The sequence below is a fragment of the Apteryx mantelli genome, chromosome 2, assembly GCF_036417845.1.
Source record: "Apteryx mantelli isolate bAptMan1 chromosome 2, bAptMan1.hap1, whole genome shotgun sequence".
In the NCBI taxonomy this organism is placed as follows: Eukaryota; Metazoa; Chordata; class Aves; order Apterygiformes; family Apterygidae; genus Apteryx; species Apteryx mantelli.
The window spans coordinates 27,967,542-27,989,982 of NC_089979.1; the positions used below are offsets into that span (position 1 = coordinate 27,967,542).

Consider the following 22,441-nt stretch of genomic DNA (forward strand, 5'->3'; position numbering starts at 1 on the left):
GAGGCATCCTGAGTCTCTCGCAACGTTAGCATGGCTCCCCAGCCTAACATACAGTTGCTCTCATGCTTGAGAAGTGCTTCAGTAAGCATACATTTAACCTTTCTTGTTGCTTAGCTCAACAGTGAAAGTAGAGGTTAACTTAAAAAAAAAAAATTATACCTCCCAACAATTTGACAATTACAGTACCAAGAGTGAAGAAGTCATCACTAATTTCTGAAAGCCATCATGAGAAAGTGTTTTAAATCATCACTTTCCTTAATTCCTTTTTTCCTTTCCTTTACTGTGTTCTCATAGCTGATTGCTCCCATTCTACTTGGAGACTGAATCACAGTCAGTACTGACATTACGGAAGGCTCAGAGAACTGGCACTGCTTGAACTGTCAGTGGTACTATCAGATAGTATTCACTATTGCTGTTTCTCAGCTATCTGACAATTGAGTCTCACATTGGTCTTGGTTGGCCTTCTTTTTATTAGGTCTCATGCCTTTTCTAGAAATGCTCTTGTAGCTAGAAGTGACCAACATTAGGTCCAAAATCTTCTGATACATAACCCTGAACTTTAATCATAATTTCATCATTTGTATTATGACTTTGGAGAATCCTACAGAAATCAAGCCTGTTGGGTAATGCTGGTTATGTTGGTGACAGGAACTGTGAAGGAGGAATTAGTTGGGATGTTGATATACAAATGGAGTTACAAAATGGGCATTCATTTATCCTGTGGAATAAGAAACACCAGTACCCTGTATTCTTTTTAAAGTAAGACTAAAGTAATTAAATCTTTCTCCATTGCAGTAGAATGCACAATACATCTAATGGCTTGTTTGCATCAAGATACTAAGTTAGGTTTATTTTAGTTGTTTCATTTTAAGGTGCGTTTCATTCCCACACAACTATCTTCTTGGAAGACAGGTAGTTAAGTATTTCAGTGAGTTAACGCCATGGCGTGCTTCTAGTAGTTCTGCAAGAGCTACTCAACATCGTTTCGCTTCTTGCTAGAACAGGTCTGCATTTTCCTCTGTTCTGTACTGTTGTCATCTTGACTGGATGGCACCTCATGATATAAAAGCTGCTAGGCAGCCAGGGTTATCCTTTTCACTTCCAAGTGTTGATTAATTTTACTAGAGGAGCTAGTGATCTTCCATATGGATTTTTGCAAAGATCCTGGAATAAGTTTTCTTCTTTGGAAAGCTGTATGTTGAGCCTCTTCTGTAGAAAACTATGCAATGCAGGTATCTGTAAGAGACCATCAGAAACTAAGAGGAGGGAACATGCAGAGCTGATCACAGTACTGCAGAAAAGCAAAGTAGCTCTGATAGAAGTACCTAAGTTCAGCAGTCTGAACTGTATCCCTGTCCCTGTTACCTGCTGATACTGCAAGGAAACAGGTTGTTAGGCATGTGATGTTGCTACTGCATGGTACTGTGGTAGGAAGTTTTCCACACAGCATCTCTGAAAACCCAGGGAGCAGAGGCATGGCAGCACATCCCCCTTCCTCCCGTCTGAGCCCTGAGATCCAAACTGAAGGACATCTATCTAGGCAGCTATAAACTGTTTGATCCTGCACATTTGGGCTCACTCAAGGACTGTTGATGGACAGCCGTACTTAAACTCCTGTGGAGCAAGTTCTTTTAGCCTGAAAACTACTGTGGAGTTGTGTTGTGCCAATATATGTTATAGATGCTACAGCTGTACAGAAATATACATTATTTTTCCATAAACTTGCACTCTGCTACTGTGTTCGATAGAGTTAGGTTTTGCTTTCAAAGTACACACATTTAATCCTAACCTGCCAGCATATTAGAAAGGACAGTTGAATTGGGAATTTAAAGTTCTATTTACCTTGGTAAATTCCAAGCATTACTGAATGCACCTGTCTCATTTCATAGAGGTCCCGCTGATGTCCCCTAGCATGAACACATTCGATCTGTGAGCTTCGCCTTGGAGGAGCTGCTGCCCCCAGAGTGACATTCATAGATGAGCCACCACTGATCTAGTTCACTGGATTTAATCTTGAGTCTTTATCTCACATTACTGAAGAAATTGGACATTTTTGTTATAGTTTTTTTTCTGCTGGCTGTTTTGTGGAGGCATCATAACAGCGCAGCACAAATTATTCCATCTCTTCCAGACTGAAATATGAACCCTAGAGATATTTAAAAAATCAAATTAATTTCATGATATCACATATATATTGTAATTGTGGATACAAGAAAGAGGAAAAAAAAGAAAAGATGCACTGACTCACATTCATTAGTAAAGTTACAGTTTTATGAGTTTAACAGTCTGAAACAGCCTGCGGAGAAGTTACGAGGCAAAACAACTCTCACAGGACTGTTTGTGTTACTGATATTTTCTTACTATTTGATCATTGTTGAAATAAGTATCTTTTTTGTTTTATGGTAATAATAGCCTAGCAATAATGGAGTGTTTCTTTGAAAGATAATTCTCCTCTTCATCAGACTTAAAGGTTTTCTTTGAAATCCTCCTACCAAAACTGGTATACTTTCAAATCCTGGGGAAAACACCTGCTGAATGATCCCTGTGGTAAGAAAACAAAACAACTTTAAAAAGATAAGACTCAAAATTAGATGCAGAGATGTAGAGGTGAAATATATTATGATATGTTCTCTGTGATGGTTGAGATAAAAACTGTGCTGTGAGAATGCCATTTCTAAGAACCGGAACTCATCATTCTCACATCTGAAGTGGAGAAAATGTAGGTTGTTTCTAAGTCTCTGTTCTTCCTATGTGAGGCCACTTTGCCATGGCTTAAATTTATTAAAGTCAAATTTGTCTGAGGCATGGTGCTTTCAGCAACATGTTACGTTTAAAACATAATTTATTTTTAAGGTAGTTTGCATAGATCAAGTGAACCATACTTTTGAAATTGTGGGAAAATACTACATGTTTATTGAGTTCTGATGTTGCTGGAAATAATAGCCCATTGATGTTCACTGTTTTGTGTTGAAAATGGTTTGTAAAATCTAAGAAAATATTTTCGGTTCTACAGCATGCTCTGGACATCAGACTGAAGGAGATGCTACAGCTGTTTTTAGCCTAAGCTGTTGAAAATCATGTCAAAATTTGACTTGATGCAAACTAAAAATAATAAATGTAACATAGTTTCATTTGAAATGTATAACACAAAAAGTTGTTGGACATAGTACCACAAATCATGAAATACTAGAACTGGAAGATTTTAAAAATGGTTTAAAATGAGTGTCTTGCAAGCCTGTACATTTGCAGGCAATAGTACTGTAGCAAGGCGCTAATCAGCTAAGTACCATAACCCTCCTTACAGGGTAAATTCTTACTTGACCTCCAGCTATATACAGCACATGGTAACAGCATTAAACTATAACACTCCTCTCAGGCTCCCAGTAGCTTCCCACTGGGTCAGCTCTCTGACTTGAGCTGGTGGTGGTCCCTATAACAGGGGGTTTCCATTCCCAGATGCCTTGTTTTTTGTAATTGCATTTTGGGGGAAGGGAAAGGATGGTAAAATATATTTCAATATTTGTGTCTCAAAATTAAGAGACTGTTTGTATGATTCCACTGAACCTAGAGGATTAAATGAAATACCTAGCAAGACCAGAAATGGATATATTCTCATGAACCTGAGGCTTCAAACTTCCCAGATGTGCAATGTCTGATTAAAAGGTAAAGCAGGGAAGAAAGGTGCTGAATATGTCGTGTGAAAACAATGTGTAATGGTCAGCATATTTTATTCTTTTGGGATGATTAGGAAGATATTTCTTATTTTGAGCAAAAGAGCTTGTTGGAGGAACTGAAAAACTTTTTGTTAAGTTTTAGCTATAGGAGAGTAGTACCTTCAATAAAGTCTTTCATTTTTCCTTAATTTAATATTTTAAATTGAATTATATTTTTTGCAACTTAAAAATTTTTCTTGCAGAATTGTATTTCTTTTAATAAAAATAGCATACATAGAATTTTGGAATTTAGTTACATTTTGTATTATTTGAAGACCTTTTACTAACAGTTCAGTATTCTTTTAATTCATTGTTATGCTTTAATATGTATGTGACCTGTACTTTTAACACCCCAGGTTTTACACTCGTTTTGAATCCTGTGCGACATTTGTTAATTGATTCTGTCCTTCTGCAGATGATGTCTTTGCTGTCAATATCGAGAGAGAGAATTAGAATGCATACTCTGATCAAGTATTCTCGAACGAGTTTTAACCAATTCAGTACTGTTTTTAAGTTCAGCATTTTGAACAAATGATTTTACTGAAAAAGTAGGTGAGGTTTTTTGTGTGTGTATTCAGTGGAGATCATTAGCAAAGTATTCTGAAAATGCTCAAAAATTTTTAAAAAAGAAAAGTTTTAGGACATTTTACTTCTTTGTAAAAGGTAAGCATTCATCAGTGTAGCTGAATGAACAGTAATATTAAAATACAGTTATTTTATTTCTTCTCATTAATATCTTCAAAAGTAGTTTTTATGCAAATTCTCAAGGACATATTTGTGTGTGTGTGTGCGCATGCTTCTAATTATTATCAAATTTACAGTGGGTTAATGAGCCATCAGGAAACAAAAGCTATATTTTGAAATTGCAGTACAAAAATAGTCATATGTTTTCTGTTTACAACAAATTCTTAAAGTCTATTCTCTTTATAGTTCTCTAAAAGCAAATCATATGACATAAACAGACAGTGAAAACTTGGTCATAACAAAAGAAGAGAAAAACCTCTTCCGCTGGCAGTCCCATTTGCCACATGTGATGCTCCTGATTTAATAAAAAACTGTGAAACTTGTTACTTAAATATGTGTAGATTAGCAAGGGATATTTCATTCACTAGTTTTGTTCAGAGGTTTTGTGTTTTTTCTGTGTTATAATTCTTTCCCCAGCACATATTGATTAAACCCTTCAAAGCTGCAGTGCTGAATTTCTGCTGAATTGCTTGTATAGCAAATAGGTGATTCGGAGCTAATTGCATCGCTTCATGTGTCTGTGTAATCATGTCAAGTTCAAAGCGAAGCTGTTATCAGGGCTGAATTTCTTTATCTTAATGATTTTGTTACCACAAACTTCCTTTCATGCCATTGATACCAGCCTGCAGTTAGTGAACTTGTATTATCTCATAAAATCTATTCGAGATCAACATCTGCAGTATTATTCTCATGCTTCAATAGATTTTATAACTGTCATTGTAAAATTAATTCATTATGGCTTGGATATATTTAGCTGGAAGGTATTTTAGTGATTCAAAATACAGTTGCTATAAAATACAATTTTTAAGGCATTGGTGAAAGGAGAAATGAGGTAATGTCTCAGATGAACTTTATGTAATGAATTGCTTAAGTATCTGAGTCCTAGGTGTACTTCAGGGCAGCCTGTTTAAAACTATATTGGTCAAAGAATGTGATAAATTAAAAACCTTTTTATCAGAGTAGGCTTTTTAAATATGGTAGCTTGAAAATCATGCAATGGTTGCTTGTGTCCTTTTCTTTAGGAGTGAGAAACCAAGGAGAGGGGAACAGTTTGAAGATTCAATGTAGTATAAATCTAGACAGTACAGAAGAACTGCAAAAAGATCTCTGCAGAAGGACACAATCCAAGAAGGACTACTTAAGAGCCAGAAAAAGCTATTTTATTTTTAATAAGCTGGAGCCATAGCTGCTTCTGGAGTGTGTACAAAATGATTTCTCATGCACAATGAGATTCAGTCAAGATGGTTTATGAAAGTTATAAACAGAGAATGAGAACAGGAGTGAAATCAATACCTGCTAGTCTCTTACAGACACTTCCAAAAAACTGGTAAACTTTTTTTTGATACCTCAGTATGGCAAAGGAAGTCTGTGGAAATGTCATAGCTTTCATAAAAGTGCCCAACAGGGAAAGAACGGCACGCTCCCTGCGAAGTGCGGTCTGCTCTCCGACTTCGGTGGTGCAAGTCTTGTGGTTCTTTGCGCTCGCAGCGTTTGGTTTGTTTGGATAAGCACGGTAGGAGTTAAAAATCTCGAATCTGAAAAGCAAAGTGGTTAACACCTCAGTACTGAGTTCCCAATGCCTGTGCACTGTTTTAGCAGTTTGGGCTGCAAGGTGCAGAGTGTGTTCAGCTCATCTTCTTGCAGTTCAGGCACTTTTTTGCAAGGTGTCATAATTGTGTTGTATCTGCTCCCTGTCACTGACTTAAAATAGGTTCCTGACCAGCTTTTGATTATAACACACAGAAGAGTCGAGCCCTTCTTATATGATCACTCTGGGAGCCAGTAGATGTGGTTTTCCTGGTGGGAGTAGCCCAGAAAAGGAGAGACAAACTGTGCTTGGTGTAATTTCTGGGGTCACTCGCGAGCAGCCCTGTCCTGTGCATGGCTTTCGTGACAGAGTTCGGGGGGAAAACGCAAACCTTCTCAGACTCGGAATTATTCTTTCATGTATTGGAAGTATCATGCTTTGAAAGGAATTAAGCAAAACTGGTTTTAGGACATGAGTCAATGCTTATTATTATAAGTATTCCTTCCTAATTGCGCAGTCACTTGTGACAAAGTTTTCTGAATAACGGTGTTTTGTTTTGTTTTGTCTGTATCCAAACAGTGGTCCCTGCTATTAAAACATGGGCATAGTTTTACTGATGCTGAAACAAAACAAAGTGTAAGGAATCTTTCTCAGTTAATGTATTGCTCTTTTATGGATGCTCAAATTAATTTGTTAGTTCTTGAATTCTGAAACATTTCTTTTTCCTGGAAATAGAAAGTAACTTTCCTAGCAAAGACCAGAGAGATAAAAATTGTAATATTATAATGCTGTCATCTTTCTAATTCCTTTAGAATATGTACAGGACAAATACTTTCAGTTTTAATTTTTCAATCAATGTATTCCTCGGTAATTTATAGGAAATAGAGAACAAAATATTAGACTATCTTTTGGTGAATTATAATGAGGTGTTATGAGTAGGTGACCAATACTGTGTTTTTGAATAGCTGATCATGACTGAGGCCAACCGAGCACTTGCTGTTTTCTTTAATTGGCCCAAAACTTCATATTTATAAAAATCCCCAAGTTTATGTGGATGAATTTGGGTACCCATATGTTTGAATGTAGTTTTAAAATGACATTTTCTTGAAAGTTTTCTCGAGTTTAAATGTTTTCTATTGTTCTGAGAACAAGTTTAATAGCAAGGAAGATCTGAGATCTAGTTTTGACTGTGATATTAATATTTTTTGTTTTACAGTGTTGTGGAATATCACTGGCTTTTGTAATGTGATGGAAACTTGCCTTTTTATGTTTTCTTCTTCCTCAATACTCTTATGCTTATTTTTTAAAAGTCTAAAGCAAAAAGCAGAAAGGTATTTTCCATCAAGGAATAAAACAAATGAATGCCAAAGTTTTTCAAACTATACAGTTTCGATACTGAAATCAGAGTCATCAAAGCAGTATAGACTTACTGTATTCTTGTGTGCCTTATTTTAAGTACTTATCTGCTATTGGAGTGTGGGGGAGCTGAGTAATTTAACTGTATAAGCAGGAGGTCAGGTTACAGTCAAGCTGTTTTCTTTTTTATAGTACCAGTGATATCTGCATTGCTCTGTAAATAAGATTTCCACCAGTGTAAGGTTTAGAGGTGTGTGTTACAAGAGTAAATGTCATCTAGTCATAAGAGGAAAAGAAAAAATTTAATGTACAGTGATAATTAGCAAAAAATAAATTTCAGTTTCTATATCTGAAAATTTGCCGATAGTATTTATAGAATGTGCCTGACACAAAGATTTGTGTAAGTTTTAGAGTTTTCTAAACATAGTAGGATTTTCATTTTATTGTTGATTCAAAGGAACAGTAATTGCAATGGCTTTGAGGATTTTTCAGTGGAGTGATAACCTTTTCAGAAAAGGTGGTAATCCTTCTGACAAGGGCTACACAGTGCTGAGTTGAGCTGGAAGCTGGATGGTGACTATCACAATTGTTGACAAACATTCAGGGTTCTCTTAGCTTTTCATGTCCCAGGAAAGTCCTGCAAGAACGTAATAACTTTCCATGGTGTATCTAGCCGGAGGAACATGAGGAAAGGCTTTTACAAGGCATCTTAAAGGTAGATGATAGTGAGAAATGGATTAGACAAAGGCTCATGAAGGTGAGTGAGAATTAGCTTGTGATCTAAAAATAACAGCAGATTTTTAATGGTTGTGTCTGACCACGTAAGTTTTCATGAGTACTATACATCCTATCATATGTTTTAAAGCATATACATTGTACAAATGTGTTTGTAGCAGGTATTTTTATAACAAAAAAAAGAGTACTGGTAAAGCAGGGGCTGACTGCAGCGTGATGACCAGTAAAGTGCACTGGCTGGACTGCTGAGTGGAGTGGGGGCTGCTTGGCAGGGCGAGCCCTTTCTCGCCAGCAAGGTTCCTGGCCCCTCAGCTGCACAGCTACAGTTAATTTATTTCTGATTGATAGGATTACAACTTCTGGCATTTGATCCTGGTAGTAAAGTTAAATCCCTTCAGCAGGGATGAAATTAATTGGAAAGGGAGTTTGATAGTCCCAATCAACATAGGCCAGGAATTAAATTAGTGACTTTTACCTGACAGGCTGCTCTCTCTGAAGAAAAAAGTTGCACTTGCAGGAAGGTCCTAATTCTGGCATGTGGCCTAATAGTTGTCTCATGTGGAGCACGTCTGTAAGGCTGTTTCTTCCCATGAGAAATTGGAATAGATTCAGGACTCAGTCAATCTTTACATTACTGTAGGCCATAGGTATGCTGGTATATTCATGTGTTGGCAATGAAATGGAGCGAAGGCAATGACTGCTTGTGGTAATTGTTGCATTCAAGGTCAGAAAATGTTTATGCAAGGAGTATAAAAGCATAGTGCTATATTGGCATATTCTACTTTCATTGATATAGTTCATGCTAGCAAAAAAGGGTGTTTTTATTAGTAAATCTTGTACCAGTTCCCCAGATGAAATGTTTTCCTGGCAGAAATACATTTATCTCAGCAGAAAGTCTACAATAATTGGTCTTACTCATATGGAAATTTCATCTTTCTTATCCCCTCAACCCCTCCTTCCCCTCACCCTGCTCTTATCTGCCATTGTAGTACTGATGTTTGCAGAACAGATTTGTCTCTACTCTTTGTATTTTTATGAGAATGTTGTGACGTGGATTTATTATTTTGCAATATGGGGGACAGTATCTGGAAGTTGAAGTTTGGCAATTTTTTATTATGGGCATGGTCAGAATTTTCAACAGTGAAGGTAATTTGCTACTGGAATACTTTATTTGGGGATGTGGCATATATTTTATCAGTTGAAATATTCAAATGGAAAATAAATATCTTCCTTAAAAGTAAGTTTCCACATATAACCTCTATCGTATTAATGAAAACTTCTGTATCTTTGCAAACTCTCTGCATTCTAGTAGTTCTGTAATTATCTGTCCCCATTGCCCCTTCCTTCTGGTTTTAGACTTGAAACTGTTCATGTCACGTTAGGGCTATTCAGTTTGACTTCCCAATAACAGGACTCATAGAGTTCTCATTAAACTTACAGAGGTTGTGGTATGGTACTTACTTGGACACTTTAATAAGACAGATAGGACATCCTAGCATCACTGTAAGCAAATAGGCATCCAGAGGATGCTTATATTATATTTGTTATGCTTCACAGGAAGAATTGCGCTTTTGCAAGATTGAATTAATTTCCTCATTTGCAAATGCCATTATAAGGCTAAAGTACTTTAATATTTATGAGGCAGACTGGGTCCAAATCCTTCAAGCACAGTTTAGTGACCTGGTATGGTTCTTAAGACAGGGTGCCAAATTACCAGTCACCCCCTGCACAAACTCTTCTCAGCCAGCAGCTTTCTTCCCTTGCTGAGCAGAAACTGCAATTCCTATCTGGCTCTGAGAAAAGCATTTTCTTGCCTAGGAGCTAGGCAGAGCCCTTTCGGCTTGCTTTCCTGGGCATTCAGAAGAGCCTGTTTTTCCTTCTCCCCTTTACTAAGTTTAAGCTTTTCCTTACGTTATCCCTTCTAAGACAATGGTGGTAATAGTAGGGCTTTGATCTCCTTTTCCCCATCCTTCCTCCCACTAGGCAGGATCTTCTCACTGTCTGCCTGCAAGGCTGCTTTTCAGGATCAATGCCATTTGTGAGGATACAAAAAAATTAAAAAGCAAGATAGAATAAGATATAAGAAGAGCAAAGGGTTGATAATACAATAATAGGTTCACATGCGTATTTTCACTGCTTAAGGCTTCAGCTGGCCTATCTCATCCCAGAGAAGCCCCACATGTAAGGGCAGCTATTCAGGCTTCACAGCAGTTGCTGCCTTTGTGTCTCTTTATCCACATTTTGGATCTTTGCTCCAGTTTCCTGTGGGTAACTCCTCCAGCTGCATCTGAGGTTAAAAACTAAGCACCAAACTGGGCATGTCCAGAAGTAACATTTAACACGCACATTATACTTTAAGGCTTGGTAAAGGCACAGTCTGATACTTTAGTCTATTTTTTCTGCTACAAATCACTACCCCTATTTAAATAATCCCTTCTAACCAAGTAGCAAACAATGCTGTATCAAATAAACAGGATATATAGCATTCATAATGTATTCCAGGCACTTCCCATATTAAAATATTGTCTATAATAAAATTGAATGCTTCAGTCAATTATTTGTCAGAAGCATGAAAGAATGTCTGTTGATAAACAGTTCTTTTTTCACATTCTTCTGAGGACTAAGAAATTGTCTATGGCTGGATATGATGTATTACAAAGAGTTAGTCAATGCTTAATGTGGTTCAGGAAATCCATTCTGGTACCTGGCTGGTGTGTCTTGCGCACATGCTTGGACTAGCACTATCATCAAAAGTAGGGATGAGAAGGAGTTCTTGGTCGACTCAGACTGGCAGGACCTTGAGGCGCTTTGCTTTCTTATACAACACAAAAAATGTTTTGCTTTCTGAGTTTATGTAGACTACGTGATTTAGACAAATGCTGCCACTGGATCAGACAAGATCAGACTGACTGAATTTTCTATCTGGCCTTAATTTCTATAGGGATTATAAAAGTGAAATAAAAGTATATGGTCAAGGTATATCATCTTAAAATCATTACCAGGGATTACAAAACTGAGGTACTTGTAAAGCAATTATGGCTACAGAATAGCACAAGCATTTATATTCTGTATCTTAGAATATGCATTATTATCATATTAACATTTTTTCTGTAAAGTTTTGACTTAAATTGTGCTCTATTAATAGATCTGCAGCATGACTTGCTCTCTTTAATCTAGTGCAGAAAATGTGCAAGCACATTCAGAAAGAAATGCAATGAATTGATTTTTTTTTCCATTGGCTGATCATTGTATGAGTTAGCATTAACTGTTTTTTTGTGCAACAGGAAATGTTGACAGAAATCTTTCTTTTTCCTTATACTGATTATTTAGGAAAAGAAGCCCATCAATATCAAGAGATCAGAATAGAAGATACGACCAAAGGGAAGAAAGAGACGAATATTCACAGTATGCTACATCAGACAGTGCAATGCCCAGGTCACCATCAGATTATTCAGATAGGCGGTCGCAGCGTGGGCCTCTGTTATATGAAGAACCTGAACTGGGTGATTATAGAGACTCCAGCAGAAGGAGTGGCAGGCGTTCCAAGGAGTATCCGGTAGAGGAGGAGGATGTACAGAACAGGGAAGAATATGAAAGGCAGCGGAGGGAAGAGGAATACCAAGCACGATACCGAAGTGATCCTAATTTGGCTCGTTATCCAGTTAAGCCACAACCATATGAGGAACAAATGCGTATCCATGCTGAAGTATCCCGAGCACGTCATGAACGGAGACATAGTGATGTCTCATTGGCAAATACTGAGATGGAAGATTCCCGGATATCTATGCTGAGGATGGAACGACCATCAAGGCAAAGATCTGTGTCTGAGCGCAGAGCTGCCATGGAAAATCAGCGTTCGTACTCTATGGAAAGAACTCGAGAGGCTCAGGGACCAAGTCCCAATCGTCAGAGGACCACAAATCATAGCCCTCCTACACCTAGGAGGAGTCCAATTCCTCTGGAAAGACCAGACATGAGGCGCTCTGATTCATTAAGGAAACAACACCATTTGGATCCCAATTCTGCTGTACGGAAAACAAAACGTGAGAAGATGGAAACTATGTTACGGAACGATTCACTCAGCTCAGACCAGTCTGAATCTGTCAGACCTCCACCACCAAAGCCCCATAAAACAAAAAAGGGAGGTAAAATGCGCCAGGTCTCATTAAGTAGCTCAGAAGAAGAACTGGCCTCTACTCCAGAATATACGAGTTGTGATGATGTAGAGATTGAAAGTGAAAGTGTTAGTGAAAAAGGTAAGATTTCTTAATTTTTTGATTATTTCAATATATAGATGTGGTTCAGTTTCCATTCCGTTGTATTTCTGTTTTATGTAGTAGAATGGATTGCAGTTACATATCAACAGTTCTTCAAATGTGTCTTAAGTTTGTTGTGATGGGAGTTGGGTTTTTTTTGATTTTTGTTTCATTTATTGAAATCCACATTTAATGACAAATTGCACAAAGAGTTACATGGAGAAGAACATAGCTGTTACTAGAAGTATTTGGATATGTTAAAGGGAAAACCATGCCTATTGAAAAATAAGTTAATTAAATTGCAAAGGATCTAGAGCTGGACTGTCATACAAAGTCATGGTTTCATGACCATTATTAATACCAGATTTGCATACCCCTGGGTCACCCATCAGTACAAATTTGATCTGGATCAAGCATGGACACATGACTGCATTTCTGTTGAATTAGGTAGAGCACATGATACAGAGCTTAAGCCAGCTTCATGTTGACTGCTGTAGGTTAAAGAGCATCTGATGTAGCAAAAAACCTTTCTATGTAAAGTTAACCCACTCAAATTTTAAAACACATTTGAAATGACTGAGGTGGTTTCTATCAGTGGAGAGTTCTTTCTGCCATGGGGCTCTGGTGCATTTTGATTTTAGCACTTATTAGGATTCATGATGCTGGAGTTATTCCATTGTCAGAAGAAAAGCTGAGATTATTTGGAATAATTCCCAACCCATCCAGAGGTAACAGTTCTTATGTATGACTGAAACATGAAAACATTGGAGACCATCAATTTAAACTGTTAGATGAGTTGAATCAAGTTAATAATATTAGATCATTTACCTTCATGTAACTTGTTGGTCTAAAGTACAATAGTTTAACTTGTTTTCTGTTATTATTATTATGCCAGGGCCTCTTTTCCTCATGCTCATGAATGTTTTGTGCTCCTTAATAGCAATATTCAAGGTATGAACAGGTAGGAAAAGGAAATATCTTTTATAAAGTTTTAGTGTTTATCTGCTATTGTGGTTTGGGACTAGAAAATTTGCTACAATTTGTTATTACTATTATTATCAGCATTGTTTCTGAAGCAAACAATTCAGCAGAGTTAGTGAAATTACTCTGGATTTACTTATGTCAATAGCAGCAACTTGAGTCCGATTAGTAAGGAGCAGGATAGTGTAGAATGGAAGGAAATTTGGCCCAGAGTCAAAATAGACTTATATATGCACTTATATAAAATTCCTATGATGAAATCCTGACCCCTTTAATCTTCCCGATCAACAGCAAAATTCCTATCAACTTGCAGGGATTCATGATTTTACTCTTAGCAGCAGCCTTGCAGAAAACAGAGCTAATTGGTATTGGGGAGATTAGTAACAAAGTGTTTATCCACTGAAATTTACAGTAGGAAACATAATATACAACTCAATATACAAATATTATATTTGTGTATTATTTGTATACATAGTATACAAAACATATAGGAAAGATGATGTATAAAAATGTTAAAATCTTTGTGACCATAATTGGCATAAATGATAGTTTGCACATAGATAATTTTATGTTTTAACTATGAAAGAAAGGAGGAGAAAGAGAACAACTGCCTGAGTGGGGGAAGAGGCCTGACTGCTTCTGGCTTTCTCCCACTCTTCAAACCCTGGAGCAGTAGCTCCAGGCAAGTGTTTGTTTGAGTGGATTTGGGGGCTTTGCCCTCTGCTAGGTGTGGGGGAGGAGAGAGGAGATCTGCTAGCATGAAGAGGAGGAGGGGTTCCCACCACCTGGATCCAGCCTTCACAACTTCTGTGGCTAGACCCAGGAATTCCTGCATCTTCCTTTTTGTTTTTGTGAACGTCTCTTATCATGTGAAACAGCCTGCACTCAGAGTTCATATAAGTAAGTGATTTCTTCATGGACACTGCCAACAGAAATCCAACACATAAAACCTCATCTCCCATGTATTGCAATACATTATTTCCTTAATTGATAAAATGGCAATTAATTATTTTAAACACATCTTATAAAAATGGGCTTCCCCTCCCCACAGATTACTGGCTTTCTGCCTTACAAGGGCTCCCCAGACCTGAGGAATTCTCAGCTGTCCTTTTAGGCCACATACAAAGTCTGTTTGGTCTAAGATGTAATGCTAAATATGAAAAATTCAGCCTCAGAGCCACAAAGGTGGCAATGTTAGAGTGAGATTTTGAATGCAGTGATAGTTTGCTCTCCAGAAGAAGAGAATAATTTGTTCTCCATCTCCTTCTATATGGATTTACCAATCTTTTCACAGAATCTGCAAATAAATATTAGCAACTGCTCAGCTGTGAGAAACATTCTGGGCCAGAGCTGCAGGAGTAGCTGTTCACTAAATTACATCTGAGATTTTCCAAGCCCTCTACATTGGTTTTGCAAAACTACTGTAAAAATTGTGAATTATCCCAAAATATAACCATAAACTCTTAAAAGAACTGCAAGTTTACCTCTTCAAGCTTATCCTCAATAGGAAAAGGTTGATACTACCTTTTTAAGCATATATATACATGTAAGAAATGAAGATAGCCTTTTCATTCTACAAGTCCAACAGAAGCAGGGCCCAGCTGATGGGTTAAGAGCTCTGGGCAGAACATCCGTTATCACTGAATGCCTGTGACTTTAAATATTTGGGACCGATCTCATTTCAGTAGCTGTCTGTCTTAAGGTAATCTTTCCTTAACTTTTGAAAATATATCTTGACTGTCTTCAGGGAGAAGACCAGGCAAAATCATTTTTCTGCGTGTTTCTTGTAACGACCAGAGAAACCATTGCCTCGGAATGCTCTGGGCTCTTCCAGATAGGGGATGAGGGAAACTGTGAGCTATAACTGGGAGGAGAGAAAGCTGATGAACACCTAAACATCACTGAGGCACCCAGTAGACAGCTGTATGAAACACAGGAATAATGAAGACATATTGTAGATACTGATATTGTAGATACTCTCCATTGAAGGTGGAGATTCAACTGTAGAAGGAAAAGAGCTAGATTCTTAAGATACTGCATAGGTTTTGTAATGCAACTATATTTGGATCAGGAAATTCAGGTCATAAACTAGGCTGAGAATTTTTATATTGGAGTGGGACTCCAGAGGCTGCAGGAGGCTGGACTGACAAGAAGAGAAAGTTTAGGAACTACAAAATAAAATGGGATTGGTTGGCTGGAAACCAGTAGGTTGAGGTGGTTACTGAGGCTGGAGTGAAACAGAAGAGGGGAAAACAGACCTTGTAGGTCAAGTAGACTGAACCTGTGACCTGTAGTTTGGGAAGAACAGAAAAAGTGAAGGAGACAGAGCTAAAAAGCATAATTGGGAAGGTGAGAAATGGAGTTTACTTAGCTGTAGGTTACAGTATACTGAGCTTGGCTGAGAAGCAGCAGATTGGAAACGTAAGGAGAAGGTTTGGGAAAAGCTGTGAGTGGTTGAGAAAAGGATGTTTAGAGAGAAGTACAGGAGAGCTGAGCTGGGCTTGGAAACTTTGGCAAAGGGAACTGGGACTTGCTGAGGAAGGAGTGCAGGTCTGGCAGCAGCAGCCTGGGGAGCAGAGAGGGAGTTTGCCTAGGTGGGAAGAGCAGGACTAGGGTGAAGAGCCACCGGTGTGACAGACCAGGTCATTCTTTAAAAGGTCAGGAAACAGTGCACAAAACCAGTACTAAGTGGACATGATTAAGATTACAAAATCATTTGTTTGAAACTTAGGAAGTGCCAGAATGAGACATGTTTTGCAGATTAAATTTTCCCCAGTTCTTCGTACACGTTAAAATTGTCATCGATGATAGAACTGTATGCTAATTTACCTGATGATCTCTGCCTTATTCTGGGCATAGGATAAGCAATTCTCACTTACTGAGCTGTTCAAAATTATCCAAAACTCCCCAGATTTTTTCAGAGTTGTCTAAGGGACCTTCCTCTTCTCTTCTTGTGAATACCAGATCTCTGGAACTGCCAAAGCTGTGTCTCCTTTTCAGCATTGTCACTAGTCCTGGCGACTGGCGTAGCAGACAAGTCTGCTGTGCAAGGCTTTATCTGCAAGATAGCATTCCCCATCTGTGTGGTTCTGTTTGAAAATATATTTTACAGACAAAAAAAAGGTGACCATATATTTTGGACCAAAATACTAGATATACCTCCTAAAAGAACAAAACTGATTAAAATGTTAGGCAAAAACAATTCTTGAAATGACAGTGGTTTTATGAAATTGTAACTTTTAGGAGGCAGTAAAAAGGATTCTCAATCAGTAAATGTAAAAAATCATAATCATAATTTTTAAATGTTCTATATTGTTAAGTTCACCGGTTCTTTCTCAAAACTATTCCAGTTTACTTGGTTCAGTTTCAAGGCCGTGAGAAACATGATTTGTAAGATAAGAGTTGTCATGTTGTTAATTGCAATAAAGTGAACATTGAATTACACTATCCACAAAATTTCAAATGAATTTATGTTTTTTTGTGATATGCAGATTAGTCCAAGCTGTCTCCATTGCGTGTCCAATTTAAGTCTATTCTGTTATGAGGAAATATTAAAGTATTTTTTAAATTTGTGTTTGTAGGTAGATGTTTGCCATTTTTCTCTTAAGGAATATAGGTCCAAGGGCCAGTTTGAATGCCCTCCCCCCCCCCCCCCCCAAATTTGTCAGCTACCATGTAGTAGACTTGGGATGAGTGCTGCACACTTGTCCTGTGTGTGAACAGATTTCCCGGATATTGTTAGAAAGCCATACAGTACCACTGCCTGTGTATTCCCAGTGGCAATACTGTCACACCCGCAGTCCAGTCCGAAGAGGCTTGCCCAGGAAATCCAGTGTGCCCTGGGGCTGTCGTACCCACGTTCAGCGCGTAGGTAATGCAGAGGCAAAGCGTGCCTGGAGTGGGCACGCTCGGGGATCCTGAGCATCCTACAGTCCTTTACAAATCCCCAAGGCTCTAGCGTTCCAGCCAGACACAGTCTCTGCATGGAAAAAGAGAATTCATCCAAGGAGATCTAGGTACATGATAGTTCTAAGTATTGTTCTAATTTGCTCTAAATATAAAGTAGGACATGGTGGAGTTTTTGACAGTGGTGAACAGTTTAGGAATACGTGTGCGCTGTGCTGCCACCGCATGCACACCGTGCTGCCACCCCCTTACAGAGTGCCCTGCGAGCAGTATCTCTTTGCACAGACGGTGACTGACATCTTACGTGGGTGGGATCTGTGCTGGAGAAGGCAAATGTGTTTCTATGTTTTGTCAAAAGTTCAGTTCTTAAGTTTACTGTTTGCTTTTACTGTTCTTTTATGAGAACATGATAGTTAGGTAGATGCCCATTTTTATCACGGAAATTCAAATAGATAATGTGCAGGTAGAAGGGCTCCTGTGATCTTATGTGCTTCAAAGTCCCTGTATTGTTGTTTGAAAGCTCCAGAGCACAGATTGTCTGAGTAGAGATGTGTGCAGGACGAAGGGTTAATTTGCTGTTCTTTGGCACTAAGTGTATTGAAAACTTGGATCTATAACTTTTCTTGGTCATGTTATGCTCAGTTACAAAAATATGAATAATTGCACTTTTTCATTACAGAAGTTATAGAGGTCCTCACTTACCAAACAGGTTGCAGGACCTAGTTTCTTATTGCAAATTTAAAATCAATCCAATACTGTTCAGTTTTTGACCTAGAATAAAGTCTATTTGGAAACAGTTTGCTATTGTTGCAAGTTAAAAATTTATTGTAGCATGTGGTGTGAGGACAGAAGAAAGCACATTTATGTCTGAGTGCTACTGCAAGAATAGTATATGTCTTACCTGAACAGAGTTGCAAGCAAATGAGGTACCGTCACAGTCCTCTCACTTTTAAATTCTAAGAGACAAGGGACCTGATTTCAATCCTACTTGTGCCAGTTTCATACATCTTCAGCAACTCTGACTTCAAAGTTAACTGCGCTAAATTAGATCCGAATGAGGTCGTTGTTTCTTAGATCTTGTTCATTCAGGTTAGAGCGTTCCTGAAAGTCTAATTTCAGTGTAACAAATGAGAATTGTACTAGAAGGTAACGTTTCAGGATTGAGCTCAGCACTTGTCTTGAACACCAGTGTCTTTGAAATTCTACACTGTTTCAGTGTGGAGATATTTTAGAGATAAAAATATTAAACTCTGAATGGTTGTTAGGACAATAATTAATTGTTCAAAACACTAAAAAGTCTGCTAGGAGTTTTTATTAAAAGCCAGGTTTTAGAGACTCACTGCATTTTTTTATTATTTTCCTTATATTGTAGATAAGAGGATGTTTTCCATTTGTAAAAAAAATCCTCCTTTGTCAAAGAGACTTCTGACATTTTATATAAAGAAAATGTGTTTTTAATGTATAAAGAGGTTGACTGGAAATTAACAATTCTAGGGTCTTTTTGCAGGCTTTTCCTATAAATTTAAGTGTCTGTCTTAACTGTAAAGCGATTAATTTCAGCAATTAGGAGATAAGAAATGCTACCGTTTTCTCCTTCGATGTGCTTGAGCAATAAGAAATTATGGCTTTTAAAGTGCTTCTTACAACACCAAATGAGAAGTACCTTACTCTGTAAAATATTAGTATTGGTTATAATAAGGTTTTCCTAAAAACAAAATAAAGTCTCATAGATACATAGATAATAGCAGAACTAGAATGTTTAAATTTATGGAGATTTCTAATAATAAAGAAGTGCTTTTTTATGATACTTTTGCCAAACCATCTCGTACTTAGACACTTGTATGCTCTTTAGAAGATACAGGGAAGTGCTGATGTCTCCTGTGGTATTTAGAGGGACCAACTACATAACATTTTAAATTTGCAGGCATTTAAACCTGGCCTAAGCCAACAACATCCCTCACAGAAACAGCCCTTCCTTTCCTCATTCTTGACACCGTATTTCCACCCTTATGTCACTCCTTCCACGCTGTTGGCAGAAGCATTCAGGCAGGTACACACCGCACCAAGCCAGGAAGCTGTTGCGGGGTAACACTAGGCGGTCAAAAAGAACAAAGACCTACATTAATATCTGAAACTTTTTGACAAAATGATAATGTCTTATTAAATATTACAGTGCATGCTAAAAAGATGGCAAAATGTACCTGGCTGTGCTTTATCAGAATGTGAGGATAGATAGAGATTTGTTGAAGTTTGGAAGAGGAAATATTTTCACGTAATAGAGGAGACAGAATATTTTCTCACAAGTAATTGAACATGAGTAATTTCATAGTGCTTTAATGCCAACAAAATTCTTATACTCATTTTTATTGATATAAAACCATGACTAAATTGCAACCTGAATCTTTTACATACAAATATATACAAACCATTAAAACTGCAGTTCTTCAGTCATGTTCCTTTCTACTCTGGGCTTGGCTGGAACTGCAGCTATAGCAGAAGTGATGCACAGGCACCACAGGGATTCTCTCCTGATGGGATGCAATGGCAGAACCATGAGCTATGATTGAAGTATTTTAGTGGGTTAGTTGTAGTTATATATGGTTCCAGATGAGATTAATCTGCATATTGGTAGAACATGGTTTTTAGATATTTTTCTCTTACGGGGAAGTTTTGTTATGATTATAACTGATTTTCAGTTTAACCCTGTATTTTTAACACATTAACCAGAAGATGTATTTTTCCCTGAAAATCCTCAGAATCTTTTGTTCTGGGCATAAAGATGATTTTTCTTTTTAAATTAAAACAGAAAGCCATTGAATTGTGTGAAATACCGTTTTAAAGAGTATTCTAAAAAGCATCATGGCTTTCTCTGAGCACTTTTTTCTTTTTCCAATTTGAATAAAAATTAAAATACACTTGTGCTATAGTTTAAAAATAATTTCCCCTTATCTTTTCACATCTTGACAGCTGGAAAGTGTGCTGCATAAACTCAGGAAATATTCAGTGGACTTTTGTAGCTGTAAATAGCAATGGAAGAAATCACTGTCCAAACATGCCTGGAAAGGGGTTGTTCCTAAGAAATGCAAGGCGTCATGTGGAGGAGGTTCTTATTTTATCCAAACCGGCCCACTTATTTCTATTCAAAATTTGTCTAACAAATTCAAAAGCTTAGGACTTGTGCTCTGACTCTTGCATTACACATCAGTACTAATAATTCATAAAGATTTGGCAGAGATGAGTCAAAATAAATACATACTGGATTCAGTATAAAAACCTTTGGTTTCCTATAACGCCATGATAGGTGGCTTGAGATTCAGTGTAATATTGTTAAAGGAGAGTGCTGAGTGCACAAGTACCTGCTTGCCCGAGGTGACGTGCCTCCTTGCCCTCTTCTCCCAATTCTCTTCCCCCTCCAAGCCTCTAACCTGTTGTAATTTATAGTCTAGGTACCAGAAATATTTGGAAGGAGTAATCTACGTAAACTGGCCCCAATTTGTGTTTCCTTTAATGGGCCTGGCTGTAATGGTGAGCTACAGCTGTTCAGCGGCTGCTTGTCACCACAAGCTGGTCCTGCCGGGGAGGCCAGAGGCCAGGCGTGAGGGTGGGCTGCGCTGCTTGGGCAGGAGGTGTCACAGGCACCATCCTGCAGAAACCTGCCCCTCTGCTCCATCAGAGCCCTTAGCAAGTGGCCAAGTTTTTCAGAAGGACAAAACAATGCTTTCCCGCATAAATTACTGGCTTTTCTGCCAATAAAAAAGGGACCTTCTGAATGACTAGTCCTTTTGAAGATCAGGCCGCCTGTTTAGGAATCTGGTTATTGATTTAGGAACCTGATTTCACCCTATTTTTGAAAATACTAGCTGACTTTTTTCAGCAGTAATATTTTCTCGAAAATGTACTGAGAACACACAAAAAAATGTGCTTTCAACTTTTTCGTGCCTTTCATTGATTTCTGTTTTCAACCAACAGACTTACTTGGTACTACTACTACTACTACTTAGAGGGACTGGCTTGGTTTCTTGACTTTAATGTTTTCTGATGTTTGTGGGGACTGTGCATTTCAAAGGATCAGTAATGTATTTCTTCCATGATGGTCCACTGTTTTGATATTAAAATCCTACTTTTAGAAGAAAGATAGAAAAACCTTGATGTAATGGTAATGACTTTTTCAGTAATTGAAAAAATATTAAACCATTTGGAGAAAATTGAACCATTGCAGTTTATCAAATTATCAAAATGGTTCTGTCATAAACTTGCATTGAGAAATCACAGAATCACAGAATTGCTGAGGTTGGAAGGGACCTCTGGAGATCATCTAGTCCAACCCCCCTGCTCAAGCAGGGTCACCTAGAGCACATTGCACAGGATTGCATCCAGGCGGGTTTTGAATATCTCCAGAGAAGGAGACTCCACAACCTCTCTGGGCAACCTGTTCCAGTGTTCTGTCACCCTCACAGTGAAAAAGTTTTTCCTCATGTTAAGATGGAATTGTCTGTGTTTCAGTTTGTTCCCGTTGCCTCGTGTCCTGTCACTCGGCACCACTGAAAAGAGTCTGGCTCCATCCTCTCGACACCCTCCCTTCAGATACTTGTACACGTTGATAAGATCTCCTCTCAGCCTTCTCTTCTCCAGGCTAAATAGGCCCAGCTCTCTCAGCCTTTCCCCATAAGAGAGATGTTCCAGTCCCCTAATCATCTTAGTAGCCCTTTGCTGGACTTGCTCCAGTAGTGCCACATCCCTCTTGTACTGGGGAGCCCAGCACTGGACGCAGCACTCCAGATGTGGCCTCACCAGGGCTGAGTAGAGGGGGAGGATCACCTCCCTCGACCTGCTGGCACCACTCTTCCTGATGCACCCCAGGATACCGTTGGCCTTCTTGGCCACAAGGGCACATTGCTGCCTCATGGTTACCTTGCTGTCCACCAGCACTCCCAGGTCTTTCTCGGCAGAGCTGCTTTCCAGCAGGTCAACCCCCAACCTGTGCTGGTGCATGGGGTTATTCCTCCCCAGGTGCAGGACCCTGCACTTGCCTTTGTTGAACTTCATGAGGTTCCTCTCTGCCCACCTGCCCACAAATATATTTTGACATGGAATACGAAGTGCCCACATCTCTCCTGAGAATGAGATGTTATATACAATTTGCTTACGTTTCCCACCTTTCCTACTGGACTAATCCTTTTTGTCATTGTAAGGTTAAAGGCTGTAGCTCAGAGTAAACAAAG

The 22,441-nt window shown here is 38.3% G+C and overlaps 1 protein-coding gene across 1 annotated transcript in view; it reads left to right on the plus strand.

The window, feature by feature from the left end:
* RIMS2 (regulating synaptic membrane exocytosis 2) overlaps nucleotides 1-22,441 on the plus strand; it is a 492,192-nt gene that overhangs the window by 196,748 nt on the left and 273,003 nt on the right. Inside the window, 1 exon segment of the mRNA XM_067292312.1 lies at nucleotides 11,407-12,332. Coding sequence (XP_067148413.1) covers nucleotides 11,407-12,332 — 926 coding nt within the window.